This window comes from Fulmarus glacialis, unplaced genomic scaffold (assembly GCF_000690835.1).
Source record: "Fulmarus glacialis isolate BGI_N327 unplaced genomic scaffold, ASM69083v1 scaffold11253, whole genome shotgun sequence".
NCBI classification, from domain to species: Eukaryota; Metazoa; Chordata; class Aves; order Procellariiformes; family Procellariidae; genus Fulmarus; species Fulmarus glacialis.
The window spans coordinates 43,624-66,897 of record NW_009203579.1 but is presented as its reverse complement, the minus strand read 5'-3'; the positions used below and the strand labels follow the sequence as shown (position 1 = coordinate 66,897).

The 23,274-nt window shown below is 38.4% G+C and overlaps 1 protein-coding gene across 1 annotated transcript in view; it reads left to right on the top strand.

Moving 5' to 3' along the window:
• Nucleotides 1-90: 90 nt before the first annotated feature.
• LOC104070425 (transducin-like enhancer protein 1) overlaps nt 91-23,274 on the top strand; it is a gene marked incomplete at its 3' end in the record, with an annotated part of 66,130 nt that continues 42,946 nt past the window's right edge. Inside the window, exons 1-5 of the mRNA XM_009574689.1 lie at nt 91-118; nt 1,358-1,506; nt 1,601-1,645; nt 20,611-20,673; nt 21,602-21,676. Of these exons, the coding sequence (XP_009572984.1) occupies nt 91-118; nt 1,358-1,506; nt 1,601-1,645; nt 20,611-20,673; nt 21,602-21,676 (360 nt within the window). The remainder of the gene's footprint in view (nt 119-1,357; nt 1,507-1,600; nt 1,646-20,610; nt 20,674-21,601; nt 21,677-23,274) is intronic.

The window sequence follows — 23,274 nt, the reverse complement described above, 5'->3', positions numbered from 1 at the left end:
TGCCGGGCGGAGAGGGGCTCAGGCGGAGGCAGCCCGGCCCTGCGCGGGCCCTCCTGCCGGTGTGCTGCCCCGGCGCCTGCCGAGGTGGTCATGTCGAAGCTGGAGCGGTTCGGCGTTGGTACGCGTTAAAAAAAAAAGTCGTATTCGTGGGGGATCCTTACGTGGAGGATTTTCTCATGTCGAGGGAAGACCTGCGCTAATTCTGTGGCACAGACCGTTAAGGAGGGTAATTCTCATGTTTGCTCATTTGCGTGTGATGTTAATGCAAAGATTAATAGAATGCCAACGTGCGGTGCTTGAAGAGCCGAGAAGGATTGTTAAAGCACACGACTACTGGAGTATTAACACAAAGTTGACGTGAATCTACTGAAGCTGTGACATGCGTTTCTGGTTGCTATGCTGTCCTTCAGGCGTTCTTGTTGCGTTTGTGCTTGCTGCTGAGGTCCCTACAGAGATTTAGGGTATGGGTTCTTGCGTACACAGGGCAATTGGTGTTAAGGGATATGAATCTTCCTTAGTTTTGTACTTACGAGCACCTGCAAGGTCTGGATAGGAATAAAAGCTTTGCAGGTTTCCCAGTTAGAAATCGCTTGGGTTTGATCAGGCATCTTCTTTCTTATCTATGATACTGTAATCTTAGTATTACATAAAATCGTTAACTTGTTTAAGTCGTTTATTACTTTAGAAATGCAGTGTAAACTATAAGCATTCGGTATCGCAGCTGCAAGTCAAAAATGGTGGCTTACACACTAACTGTTCCCTAGGATGCTTACTAGTGTCATTAAAAAAAACAGAAAACATCAGTTTGCCAGAGAACAAAGGGAATGCTGAGGCATTTGCCCTCAGTGGAAGTAGTCAGAATTATACCCTTGTTAGTGATGGGATATGCAAGTGCCATATGCAACTTCTTTTCATTTATGAAAACGAAAATAGAAAACAAACTTGCTAGTAAATATTAGTCAAAGTTACTAATTTTCCAGCTGTGGGCAAGATAACATTAGCTAGAATGTACTTAAGGTTAAGAATTATAGATGTATTCAAGTTGTAAATGTAAACACGAGTGGTTTTACTTGGCAGTAATTTACTAAATGCCATATACAAAGAAATATACCTCTATTTTACTGCTGAGAAGTGCTTTGGAGAAATTCAGATCCTGTTACAGCTTGAAAGTTGTAGCACTTCATAGCAGCTCTTTGTCAAAGCATGAAGATTGGATATGTTTGGGTTCTGGAGACAGTTTGGGTCTCATACAGCACCCATGAAATACCTTTTAGATTTCCTGTTCAGTCTTTGTATTTAAAGTATGAATTAAGTCTTTCTGTGTTTGTGTGTTAGTTTTTGAGGCTTTTTAAATTAGCTGCTTCTGTCAAAATACAAATAAAGTGGGTAGATGTCAAAACGAATGACATAACAGTTACATTAAAGTGTGATCTATTTTGTAGCCTTAAATTGGAATGTGAGAAACTGGCAAGCGAAAAGACAGAAATGCAGAGGCACTATGTGATGGTAAGTATATTTGTTTTTTCTTTTATTTCAGTAAATATCTCCTAATACAACGTAAGCCAGCATAAGGAAATAATGTATGCTCCTTTATTTGCAGTATTATGAAATGTCCTATGGATTAAACATTGAAATGCACAAACAGGTAAGGCATTTTGTTTTCTAAACCACAAAATCTGCAGTCTGTCTAGTGCATTTAAATGTAGCTGTTCTGTTTATGTTCGGATGACTGTATCATGTGTCTGAATCAATAGGCTGATTTGTAGCCATGATTAGTAAACCTTTGCCTACCTGCTGTCAAATGAGGTATAGATTAGGCTGAGCAACAAGGCTTTCTTGGTATTGGTCCTGAAAGACACTGGCAAAAACAGGAAAGGTCTTGTGTCTGTGGTTTCAAAAATACAGTTCAGTACTTTACGTGGTTTTCTTTTGTTGGTGGTAGAGCCTTTGATATGTCTGGTCTTATGCATGTGTAGCATATGTAGCAATAGTTGCTCAAATCCTTGCCATTTAAGGGTATGAAAAGATTAGTGACTTGGAAAGCTCTAGTTATGACTATGAGTTTGCAAGTTCCCATAAAATTCACACTTATGGCCACTATAATGGTGAATAAAAAGAGTATTGAACTGGAACAAGACGCTAAGGACCTCATAAGAGAAGAAAAGCTAAATGATTGCTCAACCCAGAGGACCCTCAATTGAGTAGTCATTGTCTGCCAAATAAAGCATTAATGGCAGGGTGTAAGTATTCTGTAGATATCCTGACATTCACTTTTTCATCAAGATGCTGATACAATAAGTCTTCCAGAAATCGATGGCCTCTTAAAAAAAATTATCATTAGATGAAGTTGCACAGTTGGACACATTTCAAAGTGCAACAATACAATTCTTTTGTGATGTGTATGTGCTATTTCATCTAAAACTCTTGTTTCATTAAATTAAAGAGCATGGCTGACCGGCTAGGGCACAGCGAAGAAATTGATTAGTTCAGGCTTCGGATCTTCAGTATATTCAAAGACTTTCGTTAAGCAAGTGAATTGCAGAGTTGAATTTTGCTTTTGTAACTGTGAACTCTTTGATTTTTGTTTTGTTTTCCCCTAAAAATACTATATTTGATAAGGTGGTATTGTAATTCCATGACGGCTTTCTGTCTGCAAAGCTGGGTAGGTATTCTCTGGGTTTTTAGAGGTACACTTGTTTGAATCCAAAATGCCGGTAGAAGAAGAAATATCATGACAACCACTTTTTTAAGTAATGCAGACAGAAGAACTGGAGTTTGACTTGGTTCTGTACTGTAGCTGCATTAGTCGTCTTGTGTTTTAGAAGAGCGCCAGTTTTTCTGTGAGGTGACTTTTCCAGGCTTTTGTGATTTGGAGATTTTTCTTGGATTTTTTTTTTCTTCTCCTAAACAACTTTTTGGCACACTGTAACCTGCAAGGAAGCCAACATCTGTATAGGAGCCTCATTTGGTGTGAAATGGACGTTGTTTTCAGAAGATCTTTGAAGAGAACGTGTGACTTCAGTACATGTACTAAGAACTAACTTTAGATAAAATCAGTTAAGCCCACAAGATTAAAGAGTGTCGGAACTGAGGTTTCCACTTTGACCTTAACATCTGTGTATTGCAAAGGTTTAATGTTCTGTATGTATGGCAACTATAATTACATACCCAGTAGGCAGTGATACTTTGGAAGCTTTTAAGATTTATGACAGAGCATTATACCTATGTTGGTTCTAGCTGGGGAGAGTAGAGCACACGTGCTCTGTGTATGCTGTTAAGAAAAGAATAAGCTTTTGAAGGCATGAATACATTTCTCTGGATATGAGTCTCAGATACTATGCTTTTACATGTTAAGTAATTCGAATTTCCGATAAAAGTAGCACCTTCTTGTTGAAGGCTCTTGATTTAGATGCCTGCAATGAGGATGCCAAATGGTGTTACAGTTCAGTATGTAGGTGGTCTTAGGGGTTTTTTTTTGTTTCCTGTAATCTACCGATGACATTCTTCTGAATTTCCACTGCTAACGATAAGTTCTGAGGAGGCTTTTGGCAGATAGTATCATAATTCTTATTAAAACTGGTGATGTCTAGCCCCAAGGGTGTAGCCAGGCTCAAATTGATGCTTTTTGCTGGCTGATCACCAGCATGGCCTAAGTGCTCATTATGTTGTAGAGAGGGCCTTTGGAGCTCTCATTACGTTTGACAGGAATTCTCTCTAGGGGGAAACTGGGCATTAGCTAGACTCCTGACAGGCTGAAATTATTCCTGCTTTATGGCTTATAACCAAATGCTAGCAAGGCATCATCAGGGGACACGAAAAATTGTCATTTCTGACAACATCTTTGTTACTGAAAAATGCAGTGATGGGGAAACTTTCCGCTGAACAAGCTTTAACATTTTTAAGGCCTGCCTCCTATGTGGATGCTGCATTCACTCTGTGTGAAGCCCTTCAGAGCGCTTGGGCTGCTGATTGAAAAACAAAAAATTACACTGCAGCAGTGTTTCTTTATGCAGTGTGGTGCATACATCGCTGTTAAGGTAGAGTCACTTCGATAAAATGAAGTAGTTGCAGTTGGCCTGCGTGTGAAAGGGTTGATTTCTTGTACTGATACGGTTACGTCAGCAGTTCTCTCTTCATTTGATTTGGTAGTCTGTTACAGTTTGACTAAAACAAAGTTAGTCAAGACTTGCGTGTTGCTATAAACAGAATTAATTGAGGTGAACTTCCCATACACAAACAGCTGCACTGCAGAGCTTTCCACTTGAATATGTTGCGTTTGAGTCCAGAAATGGCCATGGTAAGGCTTCCTTCACAACTTTAGCTTTCACACTTTGCAGTGTTTAGTTGCATAACTGTGTGCTTAAATCCAGGTACTGCTGCTGCATTTCAACCTGCTAGCTGAACAGTGGTCAGGAAATAATCTTTTTGAAATATTTGTGGCTGGTATGTGGGGTTTTTTTGGGAGGGTGGTGGTTTTTTTGGTCTCGCTTCTGTATGTTTTTTTTTTTTAATTTTGTTAAGAATGTCAAAGATTAGTTCTTAAGAGGATGTTGTGTGTGGATTCCTATACTGTTTTCAGAGATAATTAAAAATAAGGTTTGCATGCCTGACACAGAAACAGGCACCTGAGGATTCGTTTAGGATAGATGCACTTGAATCAGGTATTTTATATGTATCAAGAAGACAAAATGAATAAGGACGTTTTGTGGGGTCTTAAGTTTCTCTTCTGTGTTGTACCATCCAAGTCAGATTTTTCCCACTCTGACATCCGTGGCTGGCAAAGCAGATGCATCAACTGTTAGTGCCAAGATGTAGAGTTGGTTGGGTGTTAAAAATCACGCTGTACTTAAAGGGTTGCTGCCCTTGGCTATTAGGGCAGCGCCTCTTTATTTTCACCAGCTCTGTCTGTCATCTTCTGTCATAAGTCAGAAGATAAGGCTTCCTGTGTGTTTAATGCTAGATTGTTTAGGTGCAAGATTAGCTTTTGTTCAGTGGCAGGCAGCCAAAGAAAGAAAAATTCATCAATGCTGAACCAACTGACAGACTATATAAACTACTACAGTATGTGGGTTTCTGCTATCCCAGCAGTGACAGCTAGGTTTCCCTCTTTTTGGGTGGGTTATTGTGATCTCTGTGACCTGCCTGGAGGCAGACCTGTCATTCAGTACCTTGCCTCTTGTAGAAAAGTATACAAACTCCCAAACTGCATTATGTTAACCAATTGTACAAGAGTTAAATGTCTGGTTTAGCCTGGACTGTTTTGTGGAATCATTTCTAATGCTCTATGGCAAAGGACAGAATCTTCTGCTGATATCTCATTAGAACATCAGTCTTCAGGAGTGGGTTAAATAGAAGAGAATTAAGGAGCTTAGTTAGCTCTGTACAGCTCCTGAGTAGGATGGCTGTGCTGTTGAAAGGGATTTAAAGATAATTTTTTTTTTTTCCTACTTGCATTTTAATTATTGGAATGAAAAACTTCATGAATCCTTAAGGTTTTAGTGGTATGCAGTGAGTGTTTCAAGAGCATTTTACAGTTGGCAACATAAGACGTACAAAACCTGTTTTTATTTAAAAGAGAAAATGTTAAGGTTGATTGGGACATAATAGTTTTCGCTCAGAAAATTGTACTTACTCTACAAATACTGGATTTCTAAATAAGTATAGTTGTATCACCAGTGCAGCCATTTCAACCACGACTAGGGTTGCCAGTTTGAACGGGGAGGAAAGACTAGAGTAATGACCTCAACTTTCTCGGCTTTTGAACCACATTCAAGCTCAAACCCAGCATTATTAAGGAGTTATCTGACAGATTCCGGGCACTGTGTGAAATACGTCTCCATGCGGCTGTTAGATAACCATATTGTCAGATACCATCTATTATGTCAACTCCATATACAACTTAATCTGAAAGTATGTCACAGTGTAAACACTATATGTATGTGCGATCGTCTCGCATTTTAGACTTTGTCTACCAGATTTCAGGTTCCTCACAGAACTGTGGAGGGAGAGAAAATGTGTTCCTGCCAGCTACGTTGTTAAACTTCCCTTGCATTGCTGCAGCTTAGGTGGCCAAATGTCTGTTGATGTACCTTATGGATTGATTCAAGTGGACAAAAAAGATTTTCTCTTATTTTTGGGGGGCAGGGAGAAGAGTGAGAGGGAGGATGCCTTGTGAATGTGCAGTACCCCTTCTGTCACAACAGATTCCAGGGGAAAAAGCTTAACGGTTTTCCTCCTCCTGCTAGTTGTTATACCAGCTCAAGCTAAGCATTTGAATTGCCTTTCCTCCCACCCTACTCCATCACTTACGTGTTTGTAGCAAAGCAGTAAAATTGCATTGTGTCTCCTGTGCAAAATGGAAGATAGGATCTTCTAGGTTTGATAGTAGGTCACCACTGGCATACAGTAAAAGCCTTTAAAAACAATTTTAGGTTAACTGGCGCTTATCAGAAGGCTGCATAGTACTGTGCGTTTAAAAGTGATAACAGCTTTGAGTAGAACTAATGAGGTTATCTTTCCACTTGAAGTAAGATTTAGGGATATCTAATGGCAATTATGTCAAATGCTACTATTTTCGTCTTCTGTATCACCCTTCTTACTTGGACTCTGGATGTAGCTATTTGGGCAACAGTAGTTGTTCACATAGTTCCTTTCAGAAAGGGGAAAAACAACAATCAGAATTCCTGATTTTTCAGCATGCATAAACAGCTAGTTTAATGGTTCAGTCCTTATATGATTACTTGTAAGCCATGGCTTTTGAAGTACTTGCAAGTTAGTCCCATGTTCAGCCTGAACTTGCAACCTGTGCTTTTGTAAGTATCAAATTTCCATTTTAAGCATTTTGTGAAGGTAATGTTGTTTGACATCTCTGGGCAACACTTTCCAGTGTTTGACCCACCCTCGTTGTGAAGAATTTTTTACTTCACTAACTGGGACTTTGCCTTTCTGCACTGGTGACCATTGCCTGCCTTTTGTTCTTCTGTTGTGCACCTCTGAGAAGAGTCTGGCTTAGTCTTCTCCATAATCACCTCTTTGTCAGCAATCAGATCTCCTCTCCCATTAATCCTCCACTTCTTGAAACTAAACAAATGTAACTTCTTCCTGGTACGTTGTGTGCTCCGATTCCCTGATCATCTTACTGGTGTCACTTAGTGACTTGCTCCAGTTTGGTAGCGTCTTCCTTCTTGCCAAACAAGGGGAAGAAAAGGGAACAATTTGTTTTAATCAACCAGCTGGTTACAGTCATACTATTGCACCCTAGTATGAGTGTAGCCTTCAACAACACAAGGGTGTGGGGCTGGCGCGTATCCAACTTGTCCTCCAGGACGCCCGTGTTTTCTGCAAAACTGCTTTCCCTGTGTTTCTACCCTGGCTGTGCTGTTGTAGGGAGGAGGTTGTCCCAGGTGCAGGACAAAAAACAACTTTTGTTTGCTTTGAACCTGGTTTCCACTCTCTTTATTTGATGGCCCCTAGTTCTCAGAATGGACAAGTTGTTGATGCCTAGCTGCTTTTTCAATGCACTCAAAATTTTATACCTCTGTGGTAATCCATCTGTGTTGACTCCTTTTCAGGTTGGGCAGTGCCAGTGCATGCAGCTTGCCTTGATAATCTTCCTTGCTTTTCGCTCAAACTTAGCCTGTTGAAATGAGGGGACTAGAACTACATGCAGTTCTCAGGGTGCAGGTGAACCAGGGTTTATATTATCACATAATTCTGTTTGCTGGATGTTTTTCTTTTTTTATTTTTCTTTCCTTTTTTTTTTTTCCCTTTAGTAAAGTTCCCAATATTGGATTTCTCTTTTGGCTGCCATGAAATGCTGAACTGCTGGAGTGACCTTTCACATTTGAGCTCTTGCTAATGAATGATGATTGTAAGCTCAGGAGCCCATCACTTTATGTTGAGGCTAGGGATAGCTACTTGCAGTGTGCATAAATTTTGTTTATATACAATTCTTTTCATTGCCCACTTAGACTTGTAAGGTCTCTTTGCAGTTCTTCAGCCATTGTTTTTACTTTGAATGAGTTCTCTTACAGAGCAAGCTTTCTTACTCACTGCTTGCTGTCTTTTCCAGGCTGCACTGCTGAACATATTCATAAAACAGATTGCAGTAAAGGCCCCTGTGAAACTCTACTGGTGACCTGTTCATGGCATACTGCTGGGGATGATTGAAGAGTAGATTAGAGCTTGCTGAAATTGAGTTTATTCTTAACTGAACTCTAGTTTAAATCTGGATAGGTTTAAGAATCCGTTATTTCCTGAGGTTGTCTCTTTTAAAAGGCGGCCTAGTGATGCACTTTTTTTGGTACTTAAAAAACCAGCCTGCCCTGTTGCTGTGTCAAGATCCATATAAGCAAATGGAAACAATGTTGAATTCTCTTGCTTGGAACCATAATTGCCCTGTGTTTAAGTGAAATTGGACTAGAAAAAGGTTTATAGTGTTACTTCATAGGGTAGTAGTATTTTAACTTTGTAAGTGTTGAGGTTTACTTTAGTTGTTAACAAGCCTAGTTGTTGTAAAAATATACTTTCTAGTATGGGGAAAGCAGTTCAGGAAATTAATCGGTTTGGTAGGTTCCACTGAACTTTTTATAATGATAGTAGTATTCTGTGGCTAATGATACATTGCACAGTGGTTAAGAAAACTCTAATCTCTAGCTGGGGATTGGCTGAATTGCTCTCACTTTTTCTTTACATTCTTCAGATGTGAACAGATGATTAAATTACAAATTAAAGTTCTTTGAGGGGTGTTGGGTAAGCTTTGTGTCAGGGCTGCTTATCTGGAAATATCTTGTACTTCTCAGGTAATTTGAAGAGCTAACTATTCTTTTTGGTTGTGTGATAACAAAACAGAAAACTGAGATTAATTTGTGTTTTGGTGTAGGGTAGTGGGTGGGGGTTTTTTTTGTTCCCCTCCCCCAGCAGCATGGATGTTCTTTTTTTCTGTTCAGTCTTTTTTTATTCCTCTTGAAGCTTTTTGATATTTGTGTAAACAGTTGGTCAAAGCAACTTACTTGTAAGGTGACCAGTCAGTGTATTGACAAGAACAGACACAATAGAAAACTGCATTAGGAGGCAAGCCGTTGGGATTTGCAGTAAATATATTACAGAACACAAGTGAATTGCCGATACTGCTTGTTTAGCAGTTTGCAAGGGCAATGGCAGTATGGATTTTTGAATTAGAAGGGAAGGACTGTTCTTTCTCTGTGCTGGAACATCTAGTTGATGGCTGAGGATAAAATTGATTTAGAGAATAAAATGCTGCCACCTCTATTTGTGCCATTTTAAAGGCTTCTATGGATTAAGCAAGCAAAACCAAAAAGATAGTTTTCAGTTTTTGAGAAGGGGAGCAAGAATGGGTACGCTTGTTCAGCTGCATCTTGATTAGGTATTAAGTCTATGAGGAAGCCTGCTTTTGTTAGGTCAAGAAAAGGAAAGGACATCTGAAACTGGGTGGGTTTTATGATCTGTGGAAATCTGCCTATTTATGAAATTGTTTTAAAGTGTTCTAAAACCTCTAAATTGCTGTGGTCTCTGCTTCATGGTATGATGAGCTCAACTTTTTTAGACGTAGAAGTTTGAATTAAATCCCTGAGGGGAGGGGATGAAAAACCCACAATTTCTTGGGAAAAGTAACTAATAGAAAGATCATTCTTTTGTGGTGTTGCCACAACAGTTTCCATTTACAACAAAGTTTTTTGTTTGTTTTAAAAAAAAAAAAACAAACAGGCTGAAACATTTGTCGCTGTTCTTCATGTGTGAGTTTGGGTGTAAGGTCATTCTGAATTTCTATTTTTGTAACTGGTTATAAGGCTTCCAGCCATTACTTTGCAGACAGCTAGCTGTCTGTGGCCTCAAATGATGGATGTAAATTGCCAGTTAAGCAAACACAAAATCTTTAATTAACAAGACCTATGGGAAGCTCTTAAGTTGTTTCTTTAAACTGAAGTATGAACTGTAGAATCACAACACTAGAAGGGACCTAGTGCCTCCCTGTCCTAGCAGGATCGGCTATACCAGTGTCATTCCTGACAGGGTGCTTGTCCTTTCTGTTAGCAAAGACTTAACAGTAGCGGCAACTTGCAAGCTTTCTAGGTAGCAGAGTGCTTTTATGTCCTTGCTGTCAAAGTGCTTCTTCAGTTACAACCTCAATCTTATTTGTTGCAGCTCTTTACTATGCGTTTTCTTCACTGTGGGTAGGGAGAGCAGATCATTCCCTTGCCTTCCAGAACCATTTTGTATACCTCTACAGTCTAATGTTAATTCTCTGAATGTTGTTGCCCAGCTGAAGTACAGTGCCTGAAATAAGTGCAGTACTCCAGGGGAGGAAATGCCGTGCTGAGTAGCATAGAAGGTTTACTTAGCGTATGGCTTACTGTGGTGGTGGCCTTTTTTGCAACAGCATGCTATTGACTTATGTTCAACTTCTGATCTGCTGTGACCGAGAGATTCCTTCCTGGCCCATTGTTTCCTTTTCCTTTATGTTCCTGTCTAGGCATGCTATGGTCCTTTATCCCTATTTATCCCTATCCTTCTTTTTCCTTTGTAGTCCATTTTTCCATTCACTGCAAAGTGAGTTCTGAAGCTATTCTCTGGCATATTCTGTCTTTCTCAGCTTGAAGCTCGCTGCAAATTAAGGGTTAGGGCAAATGAAGAGATCTTCATGCTTGTGAATGGGAAATATGAAAAATACTGGGCCTATCATGCATGCAGACCTTCTTAATTTGCAGAAGAGAAAGATGGATCCATACATGGTTTAATCATCAAGCAGTTTTGTACTTGTTCCCATGAAATTCTAGCTGTCTGTGCTGTTTGTGTTGCTCCTAAGAGTGCTACGAGTGTCAAATTCTTAGCGAGGATGTTAACATCATCTGCGTCTCTTAGCCACAATTACTTTACCTTTTTGGACATTGTATAATTCTGATGTTGTTTACTGCTGAAAAATACTTCTGAGTTGTGATTTACGTCCCTGTTTCACCTGGATGTTTATGGATAAGAGGCTTTTTAATGCCCAAACCTAAGGAATAGTAATTAAGGTGGAGTGTCTTTGCTCCTTCATTTTCTGCTTTCTGTCTGTTAGGCACTGTCATAGTTTCCTATCCACTTGACATTTGCAGGTTCTGCAAGGTGTCCACCAGCTGCTCAGTCTTCATTAATGTGCTCTTTTTATTTCATCAGGCCCAGTCAATTTGAAGACGTTTTACTTGGAACGTTCTGATCGGTTCCTTTCCTGTTTAAGCTGCAGTGTTGACCTTACGTTACTAGTAATTTATATTAATTATGTGGTTGGTAATGATTCTTGTATAGTTAAGACAGATGCAAAAAAGTATAGACCTTTTGGCTTTCTCGGTGTCCCTTGACCATATCTTTCCTTTTCTAATTGAGGGGATTGAACCATTTTTTTGTTTTCCTCCAACTATTCCAACTGTAGAGCATTAGCTTTACTTTAGCTGTCGCTTACTAGTGGCACATAGTTACAAAAACATGTATGTTTTTTGTGCTGTGTATGTTCATACTGCCTCGCCTAACCTAGTTTCCACTTCCTGTATGCTTTCCTCTTTTATGAGGTCAGCTAAGAATTTGGGATTTAGTCTCTTGGCACAATTCCATCCCTCCCGTTTTTCCTCTGCCCCTTCTTCTTCCATTCTCAGGTGTGTTAACTATCACCCACATCCTTAATATTGTTTCATAAAGAAAATGTCAGCCCTCCGTAATGCCCTTTTATCTCCCCGCTCAGTAACAGGTCCTATAAAGCTGATCTTACCAGCTGGCATTCGCTTTCTTGAAGTCTTACTGGCCTTTTCATTCTTCCTGCCTGTCCCTCCCAACTCTGCAACTATTGTCAGTCTCAGTCAAATTAGTTTATATTTGGACAGTTTCAATCAGTTCTTCTCTGTTAGGATGTAATCTAGATGCTATCTTTACTAGTTTTTTCTTTTCTGTGAGCAACAGAATATATATAAAAATATAACAAAATGGGGAAGAAACTTATTGACATGTTCCCAAGGTTTTGTTGTAAGATTTCCAAACCCTTTTCCCACGTAGTGAAAATCTCCATTATTTTCACCTTCCTTCCAAATCCTGTGTGGTGGATAATTCTGCTAGTTGCTAACAAAAGAGTTGTCAATCTTCTTAACTTGTTATTCATTAGTGAGTCACCTGATGGCACCTGAAGCATTGATAGGGACACCTTTTTAAGGCCTTAAATTGTTTCTCTCACTTGAGAGATTTTTGAAACTGAGCTGTGAATATACTAAGTATTGTAAAATGGTTAAATTACATTTAAGATACAAAAGTGCACTTTGACTGACTTGGTAAGTTTAATTTGGTAGTTACTTCTTAAGTACCGGTGAATGTAGTCTATTGAATTTTTTTCCCCATATTTCAGGCCCTTGTCTTGATGTGTCTTGTTTATTGCCAGATAGCATGCTTATTGTTCTAGTCAAGTCCAGATTCTACTGCTGTTATAGTCTTACTTGAATGTTGATAAGGACTGAATCCTGACTGGGAGTTTTGTTATTGACTTGCATACGGTAAATGTATGTGCTTAGTTTGAGGAACTTTATGCTCTAATTTTCAGAAGCTGTATGGTTCTAGGCACTTCTCCAGCTATTCAAGAGCTCTGATTTTCTACTGCCATCCCAATAAAGTGGCTGAGTGTGGCAAGTGCTGCAAGGATGTATGCAAAAAGTTGGATGTGGCTTGTGGGAGTGAGAGCAAAATAGGAAGTAGTTTTAAAATGATGTCCTAAACTAAATGAAAAGCCAAAAGGGCTCTTTTCTGATAGGCATGTAGCAGTTACAGATATACTGCTTGTCTATGCCTCCTTTCTTTTTCTTCTCTTTTTGTCTCCTCCTTGTTCTTGCATAGTGTAGTGTTGCTCAGTTGTCAAGAGTAAATTCAGTTCTTAATGTCCTTTAAGGGTAATAATGCAAAGCATGCTGCATAATTTTGGAGACCGTGCTTCTTCTAGAGCACCGTAAAATCACATGAGTTCAGTCCTGTGGGAAGAGGGCAGCTCATCCGATAGTTCCCCGCAAAAACCTCTGCTCCCAGCTCAGTTCTCCTGGTACTCTGGGCTGCCCTGCTGCCTGATGGATGCCTCCTGTGAGGCTATTTAACTCACTGATGTGGTGGTCTACTAAGCTGGCCCTTTCCCTCCTCTTACGGTAATGTTTTCTGCTTGACTAGTTAGTTGAGGTGTTGGACAAGTCCAAATGTCTTCAGCGGTTTGAAGAAGGTGTGTGTCTGGAAGCAATGGTAGCAAGACCCTCTTTTCTGGATTGGAGTCAGCCTCTGACTTACTCAGCATCTCATGGAATCTAAATAAAAGTGGGAACTCTGTGCTGCAAAACAACTTGAAAGTAAAATAAAGCTGTGTGCTCACTTTGAGATTAAATGCTTCTGTGTGTATTGAAGGTTAGCTTAGGCATGGAAACTAAGCTGTTGAACTAAAATTTGGATAAACACACAGTTTTTGTAGTTGTGAGTGCTTAAGCAAGATGGGCTAAAGTTGGATTAAGAGAGAAATGTGGTAACTGTCCTGTTTAGTCAAGTTTAAGAAGAGTCTTGACATAGTGAAGATGTGTGAAAGGAGCACTTTAACATCCTGACAACACCTTCTTTGTTGCCAGTTGGCTTGGGTTCAACAGGATTTACAGCTGCAAATGGGATGGGCAGTTCATTGAGAGCTACACAGCAGCCTCTCTCTATTATTATAGAAAGCATTGAAATTAGACATCTGACATATATCCAGTCACTTCACTTTACAGTTGAACGAAGTCCAAACCTGTAGTAGATGTTTGGCAAGTGCTGTTGACTTGTGCGTTGTATGTAGCTTATGTTTAAATTAACGTGACCTTTCTGTAATTTAAACTGACATCTGAGAGGATTCAGATAAATTTAGTTTAGGTACTGAATTAAAAAAATACTAATTTCACTTTGGAAACTATCTAGCATTCTGTAGCTTTATCATTTTGAGTTTTTATTCTGTTAATATTTCTGTTACTTCTTTCTCTCCCCACTCCCACTTGCAATATGGTGATGTTTTGGTTTTTTTCATAGCTAAAGATTTTTCATGCCAGTCTTCTGGGGTTTTAATATCATCATCTTGTGGGTGGCTGATCTCGCAATTAAAATGAGTAATACAAATGTGGGGCAGAGGGAAAGCTGTATTTGTTAATGATATGTCATGTTAAACTGACAGCTTATGCCCAAAATACAGAGATTGTTCCTGTCGCTGAGATGAGCGCTACCCATTGCCGCTTGTCAGATTGAAGTTCAAGTATCTGTTGAGAATAAACCTTCCCACCCCCTCCTATTGGTGAGAATATTAGTAATGACAGTGTTTATAATTTAAAATAGAGTTTGAAGGCCAACTTCCACAGTTTGTCGCAGGGTGGTTAATACGGCGGTAAAGGGGAGATGAATGTGGCTACTTGTGCGAGTCTATTTCTCAGGAGGCCTCTAAATTTGATTGGCTGCTGCAGTTCTAGCAGAATCATTCGATTTGAGAGCAATAGAAAGATAAGATATCCAATTACCCAAATGATTTGCAGGGTTAGCCAACGTTGTCATGGAGACGTGAGTTGGAACAAATTAAATTTTAAGCAATAAAATAATCTTAAAGCACGTCTGGGAACAAGAAAATTTGGCAGTGGCACTTACCTGAATTGAATCTTAGCTTGACATGCTGTTGTTTGACATTGATATACTATGGGGGCCTAAACTTTTAAATGGCATGTTGCCTTTATTTTTTTTTTTTCCTTTTGCAGCCATTGCCAAAACAGATTGTAGTGTATTAGTTTTAAATAAAAGGGCATTAATAATATATGCGTATCTCAGTGCTCAACATGGATTCAATAACTCATGAACAGCAAAGTTCACAGAATGCTAGCCTTAATCATTTGAGGCTTTTGAATATTTAAGTTTTGAGATTTAATTATACCTCCAACATCCCCTCACCCCCCTGAATTTTTAGCAAAAAATTTTTGGAAGTGCTTGAGTCTTTCTGTAGTAAAGTTCTAACAAAGCATGCAGAGACCTAAGCACAGTGGAATGTTTCGTTTTTGTAATTGCTCTGTGAATATGTGTGCTTTTTGTTGTCTTCAAAGATCTCAATCACAAAAAGAATAAAGGCTACATCGTTTAAGTGTACTGCTTGTTTCAGTGATTCTGACGGAAAAATGAAAATACTGAATGGGTACTAAACTTCAGCTCAAGGCTGAAATATACACATGCAGTTTCTTACCCAAGGACTTTTGAAATGTAGTATTTAACTGATTTCTGGCTTGCAACAGGGATTAAAAAAAAATGGTCAAGCATGTCCCATAAAGGGGGCTTTTATCCACATGTCTGTTAGACAGATGGAGATGAAAATTGGTCTGAGGTCAAGTCATTTGCAGCATTCTCATAGCCTTCGATTTTCTTCTCATCCCCATCACAGATAATCTCAAATGATTCAGTAATGACCAAAAGTGCAACATTGACCTTTACTCCCTAGTGGATTACTGTGTTACATGCTGTAAATGGCAGGAAGTCCATTTTGTTCTTCCAGAATGAGTTCAGTGTTGTACTTGGCTTTCTACATGTTGAAAGTGTAAGTGGAAGCAGAGTACTTAAGAATTATCTTCTCAAGCTTTTGTGAATGTGATTTGACAGTATATTCTTTTCTGTGCATTAAAGGCTGATTCTTTGATTCTTTTACTTGAAAGGAATGGATTAGGACATGCTTTTTTTGGTATCATCAGAACTTTGGGGTTTTTTGCTTTACTTTTAATCATGTTGTTCCTAAGCTGTATTCTTCCCCATCTAATGACAAATGTGATTCTCAAAATTGGGTTGAAATAACTAAGGTAAATAAAAATGTAATAAATGAGAATACACAAGCCTGTGCTTAAGAAGTGGTGATAGAGTGCTTTCAAATCCTGATCTAACTTCGTGATATAGGAAGTGCAGTTTGCAAGAAAGAGTACAAGCTTCTGACATTCAATGGACATTTTTAGCTGAGCATTGTTTTGTAAAGGTAGGTCTGGACAGCTTTGAGGAGTCTCAGCACTAATAATAAAACAGTTGTTGCAATACAACTGATTGTTAAAAATAACGTATTGTAAGATTTAATGTTTGCTTTAGATCACCATGCATGCTATAGCTAAAGTCACTATTGGGGCATATATGGTAGACACTGATTGGAGCAAAGCCAAAATTATTATTGTTGAAACCTCTGAAACTGAACGGTGATTAACTAATTCTCCTCAGAGGAAGTTTGCGTTCTTCACTCAGAAGTGAGAGTTGTGGCTTCTGTAGGCTAGGGCTTCCAGCATTAGTGATAAAATACACATGGGTGTTAGGTGTGGTGAGAAATAGTTAGAGTTTGGATACTTGTATTATACTTCCTCCTTTTCATTCCAGTGCAAAAATCTGTAGTTGTTTAAGAAATCATGTTGATTCAAGTATGATATCTTACATGGTGCTTTGGAAAGTACAGTCTGTCAAAATGCAAAATGATTTGGAATAGACTACTGTAGAGGAAAACGCTTCAAGTTTTTAAACAATGCAGAAGGAAAAAGATTACAATTGCATATAAAAGCTCTTTCTTAACTGCTTAGTAAAATAACTTGTTTAAATGAATATTGTATTTAGTAACTAGTCTGGCTGCTTTGTTCTTTGTCATTATGTTGAGAATTCACTTTAGCAAGAGACAAACTTAAGTACAAACACTTGAGTTTGGCAATGGTTAGGTCAAAACATTTAAGTCCGTAATTAGATGGAACGGAGGCAAAAAAATTACAGGAGTGAAGAAAAAAAAATCCATTGGCTCAACTTAATTTTACAAAATGCAGCTGAATTCCTTCATGTTAATTTTTAATGATACTTCAGAAAGGAGGGTAGCATTTCAGTCAGGGGTCTGACAAGCTTGTCATTTGCAAATAAATCAAAAGACAATCATTGCAACAGCAAGAACCAGTGAATGATGTAGTTTTGTCATTCTTTGATGGGCCCCACACTCAAGTCCTCTATTAAAAATGAATGTATTCAAGAGGCTGTGCATTAACAACACAAACAATTAAGGGCACTTCAGATACTTTGCTAAGAGCTGCCATAGAGCTAGGAGGGCTTTCATGAGAGATGAAGGCTTCTACAGTCTGCTTTGCGAAGGAGCCAAAGAACTTGGGCAATTAGTCATGTTGGTCTATGCTCTGAGCAGCTTTCTGCAAAATTTTCTTTGTTTACTCATTCTTCTAACTGCCCTACACGTCTCAAAATCAGCAGTTAGATAATAGCTATGTTACATTGGGAGGCCGCGAGAAGTAACCGATAAGTACCTTTCTTTTAAGACTTTCAAATGCATGAGCCCCAAATCTGGAATATATAGCTTACTCTAATGCCACCAATTACTGATGTCTAGTCTTGATTAACAAAGCTCTCTTAGACTCCTTCAAAAAAGGTTTTTGCTTTCAAGAATGAATATATATATACAGACACACATGTGCACGCATATATACTCAAAGATATTTCACCTTGAAAGGTGAACATACATTACCTTTTGAACGGCTAGATTTATGTTTAAAGTAATGAAAGTTCCTTTTTCTCAGTTCTGAAAACAACCTCTTGCAACTACTGATGGGCAAGATCAGGTGAATTGTGCATTAAAACCTAACTTCGACAACTCACTAGAGAGCAAAAATATTTTTTTAACATGTTTGTGAATAAGAATAGTTTTTACTAAACATTTGAGGGCAGCAAACAGGAGATGTATGAAATCTCATAGTGGATAAATAATTATAAGTGCTTTATTTAATTGTGTGTGGGAAATAGTGCTAGTAGGCAAACTGCCTTTTAAAGGTAAGCAGGCTTTTGTTATGAAGATTCCTTTCAGTGTAAATGTCTCTTAACTGGCACTGGTAACAGCAGCAAGAAATCTCAAAATAAACTTATTTATGGCATGTATGTTCAAGTTTTTACCTAGCACTGTGGATGAATATTAAGGATGCTGTTCATACATGATCACCAATGATGCCCTACTTTGGTAAAGACAAACTCAAAAGGATACATTTTTTTCAGTTCTGATACTAAGTCAGGTGTGATAGTACTGGGACAATAATTTTGAAGGAAGATTGACTGGGAAAGGGGGAAAGTTGATTGTGCCCCCTTTTTTTAGAAAAGAAATAAAAATTAAAAAAAAAAAAAATCTAATTGACCTGCACTGGGACTGGTAATTATTGCATGATGCTGCATTCTCGTGTCTTGCTGTGTGCCGTCCTGTATGCTGTGTTATTACTGTGAGCTCAGATATTTGGGACTTGTGCAGGAAAACCCAATAATGTGGACAACTTGCATGTTTTATAGATCTACTGAAAATAGATTTTTTTTTTTCTTACAGCTACAGTAAGGATACTTATCTCAGTAATACAGAATAGGGAGACTTTTGTGTAGGCCATACAGGCCAAAGAACTTCTCAGTAGAAACCAAATGAGTTTCTTATTTTACTTTTTTCTTTCTCCTCTTATCACCTGTTATGATTCATCCTGGCGTCTGTCCTGAAAACAAAGGTAATCCCATTGGTCTAGGGGAATTAACTTCTTGGATCCTAAACATCTTAGCTAAACATCAGCCAGCAGATTGCTACGTAACGGACTTTCTTTCCATAGCTGACATACCTTGCTTTCTGCAGAGACATACTAGGTATGTGGAAAAATGCCCTTTATTACATAGATTCTCACAGTCCTGTCAGTTTTTTTTAACTTTTTAACAGGCACTGAAAGTACCAACAGATTTGATAATAGTTAAGTCTGATAACTGATAATAGTTAAGCTGGTAACTTCCTTGTTGCTGGTATGTATGTAGTACCAGTACTAGCGGCTACACACAGAACGATGGATATTTTATGGTTGTGGCCCAAACAAAACAGAAACCGCTGTAGTACTGTGTGAAATAGTAGCTGTTTCTGTTGAGAATAGAGGTCTGTTCCCCTTGTTGCAGGGGGAGAAAGCTTTGCTGTAAAGCAACTTTCACTTCATTGCCCTTATTTAAGGGAAACCTTTTGTCCTAGGAAGAAACCATCCCAGAACTGCTTTGGAGACTCTTGTCTCCGCAAAATTTTGGAGTGGCTGTGTCAAATGCCAGACTTCAGTCAGGTGGAGTACTTCAGCTTACGTCAGAGAGATGTGGTGTTTTACAAGTCTCAGTGCTATCACGTCTTTTCCCTGTGTCTGTCAGAGGTGGGGAAAGAAGTGTTAAAGCTTGCTAGTTGTATTTAGATCCCAAATCACCTGTCGGCTGAGACTTAAAAGCAGAGGGTGGCTTTTGTATCCTAATTACTGCTTGACTGATGCATGAGGATGAGCACATCACAGTGTCTTCCTAAAATCAGGATGATGGGAAGGGTCAGGGAAAGGCTTGGCAGATGAGTTAGCAATGTTTTTGTCTGACTTCTTCGAAAGAGATTATCTTTGCTCAGATTTATGCGTGTCATTTCATGGAAGGCCTAATGATTCTCAGCAGGGATCTCTTGTTTCTTGTGTCTTAAAACAAAATAAAAACCCCAAGAAATATCTGTATGGATTAATGATATGGTAGAGACTGACAAGAGCTGTTCGGAGTGTCTTGTATATAGGCTGTGTTCACATCTGGACACTAATTTTGGTTTTGTGCTACAGTGAGTGCAGGAGATGTTTTTAAGGAAAACTGTAGAAGTTGTGCAAATACCTTGAGGGTTAATTATAATGGTGATTCTGAATGGTGGGCAGAGGTATAGGTCTGAAAAGCTGAAAGCACAGGTAGGACCGAGTAATGAGCGAAAAAGATCCCTGTACCCCACCACAAATCCTATGTTCAAGTTAACATGCCAAAAGTGGGAGATATAGAAGTGGGAGATACATAAAGCTGTCGAAAAGTGGGACTGAAACACTTCGTCCTGCTGTCTTCTCTGCTGCTTTCAGTGAAGGATTGTTCTGTTCTTTGCTGGTTCCTAGCCTTATTGTTCTCCTGTCACTCATGGTTTCACTAATTTGTTGTTATTGACTATTGCATTTTCTGATCTGATTCTTTTTCTTGTCTGCATTATTTTAATTCTCTCTCAATATGGATGTTTGAGAAGTCTGTACCTTTTGTCTCCATTCTACCTCACTTCTGTTTTGGTATTTCTTTTGTACTCCGGATGCTGTGTTTCTGTCAGCAAAACTAATTTTACCTTCTAATAGGCAGATAAAATTGATCATGAAAGAAACATTTTTCTTCGATGCCTGTCACCTTCATGTTATGCTGTTTGATAGTTTGAGTAATAATAAATCTACCTTTTAAAAGGCTTTATCTTGGACTTAATGGCTTTCAAAAATGCTTTACTTGTTAATGAGCTATGTACAAGGACCAGATTTGTGCCTAAATGTGTATACAGATTAGGTGCTTTAGACATGGCAGATGTCCTAGAGTAGCTAACTAAATCTCTGTCCTCATCTGGGCTTATATATTAGCTATTTGTATTTGAAGTAGTATGAAAATGTGGATTTTTTGTTACTTTCTTCACCATGTGAACTTAATATAATCTTGTACACTAGTTGATATATGGCAACAAACCTAAAACACAGTTTTAATCAAAATACTTTTCCTCTGTAGACAGAAATCGCCAAGAGATTGAATACAATTTGTGCACAAGTCATCCCATTTTTGTCTCAGGAAGTAAGTAAAACTGTTCAGCTGTTAAAGTGCAATTATGTTGCTTTTCTGTTTGCAAATTAGCTAGTTTTAAGATGTTAATTTTATCACAATACACAAGTGTAAGGAACATCTGTTATAGCTGAAGTGTGCAAACCCCCTGCTAATTTGATCTAACAAATCTGAGTTCAAACTAGTGACAATGGCTCAGCCTTATTCATTGCCTGAGGAGAGTGGGAGTCTGTAAAATATTACCAATGCAACAAAATGCTTTCATTTCTAATCATGGTGATTATTTGATATTCAGTTGTCAAATGTGAATCTGGTGAAATAAGCATGCTTATCTTGTCTACATAATTTGTATCAGATTTTAGTGATAGTAGAAGGTGAGTGGTTAGCTCAGATGCAAAACACTGTTTAAGGTTACAAACCTGCATCTGGTCTGAATGACTGCGATTGTACCATATTGTGGACAGCTGCTGTTACATTTTGAAGCCTATTATTTTGGAAATACCTTTTCAAACTCTATAGTTTACAAAGAGCATTGGTAATTCTTGTTGAGTTCAGCAAAGGACTTCTTTTCCCTGTTTGAAATTTCAGTAGGTTTTACTGTGTGGGCACAGAGTATATAAATGTTAAAATTGACACTAGTGTGAAGTTGACATTATCATCCTGTCAACTCAATTAGAAACTGATAATTCATTTACCAGAAAATTAATATTGAAGTGGCATGGGGGAAGAGGTGATCTGGCTGCCTTCAAGGCTCTTGTTTGCTTTTGAACAGGTGAGAAATAGGGCACTGTTACCTTTTACCTGCATAAGATGTCTTGCAATAGGTAGCCTGGGCTTCTGCAAACAAACCGGTTATTCAGGTATTTGTGATCCTGGTTTGATTTGGTGTAGTCAATACCTTAACACAAATTCCTCCCCATACCCCTTCTTCTTTTAATAGCATCAGCAGCAAGTGGCCCAAGCTGTAGAACGTGCCAAACAAGTGACCATGGCTGAACTGAATGCCATCATCGGGGTACGTGGCCTTCCAGGTCTACCTCCTACAGTGTGTATAACTTGCTTTCATATCTTACTGCTTTGCTACTTTTAAAATAAACTTAATGTTTTGATATCTAACACTGTTTTGATGCCCAATGTTGATGAAGTGTTTGCCTTGCTTCACAAAGATTTTAGCAGGGATAAAGTTAATAGTTTACTTTGTCAGAACATCATTTTGTGCAGCAATGCTCTGCGTAATAGAGCTTTTCATGCAAGAAATATGATGTTTAGGAGAGTTGCTTGTTTATTTGTAGGTATTGTATGTCAGTTGATCTAGTTACCTTTGCCTCATGCTTTTTGTGACACTTGAGTTCTTGGAGCCTGTACAACTATTCATTCTTCTTTCTTTCCCTTTCCTGTGGATCTTTCATGAATTTTAAATTAGCAAGCTACTGAAAAGAAACTTCACTTGCTTTTGAAGTAGTATTAATTGTCTGACACAGTGTTCCAATAGCCTTTCACCAAGTATGTGCTTCTAAATATGCTGAAATAAGTTAATACTACTTGCTTGTGACTGGCTGTCAATCACAAGTCATTTGCTTTGTATTAATGAACTTTCTGAACCATACATTCCTTCCACTGCATGAGTTCATTTCCCCCGCCACTAAGTCTAGAATATTTCTCATGTTTTCTGCCCTTCCAGACCGAGTGAAAGAAGTAGCTGAAACAAGAACCCGTCCTTTCTGATTTTATTCATATGTGAGCGCCTTGAGCGGATTCAAATTACTCATTTATCAATTTATGTTAATTGCTTGTGAGAAGATGCCCTGCTGGTCTTTATAGTTCCCTCAGACACTTTGTAATGATAATTAGACATGCTGCTGTACGGATTAACAGTGCCATAGTCCAATGACGTCTACAGACAATGGAACCAGTTAATCCATCTGTGCTTAAAATTACATCCCAACTGGAGATGGGAAAAAAAAATAGGAGTGAGGGAGGATTAAAAGAATGAGCCTCAGCTTGAAAACTCTCCTTTCATCAGTTTCTCAATTGCAGATCTGCAGTCGGTTTGCCTGTGGTAAGCTATTGGCAGTCAATTAGGTGAAATAAACTGGGAGGGTGACCTTCATTTCCCTTTAATAGCTTTTCCTCCCTGAAATGGGGAGCTTCAGTGGATTTTCAGCTTAAATTTTATTCAAGCTGCTTTATTACACTTGACAGATTAGCTTTGCATAAACATACCCCCCCCTTCAAATCTGCACTGTTTTTTCCCTTCGTATCAAATTTTGACTGTTACTTAGTTGATTTACTAATCACATCTTAGAAACCCACACAATTACATCTGTATTTGTCACAATCTCCTCTATGCTTTGCTTGTGTAATGAATTACTTTATGAATACTTGATTTGATCTTTGAAATACAGCACATGTACATTTGTGATATTTGATTAGCAAAGATTAGAGAACTGTACTTTCTTGCATTTTTTAAAATGAATTACTTCTTTAGGATGAAAATGGAATGGAAAACCCTTTTTAATGAACTGGTTTTAAAGAATATTTTATGCAGTAAATGGAAATATGTATTGAAATATATTTTAAAACATTCTTGCTGGACTTAAGATAGTGCTACTT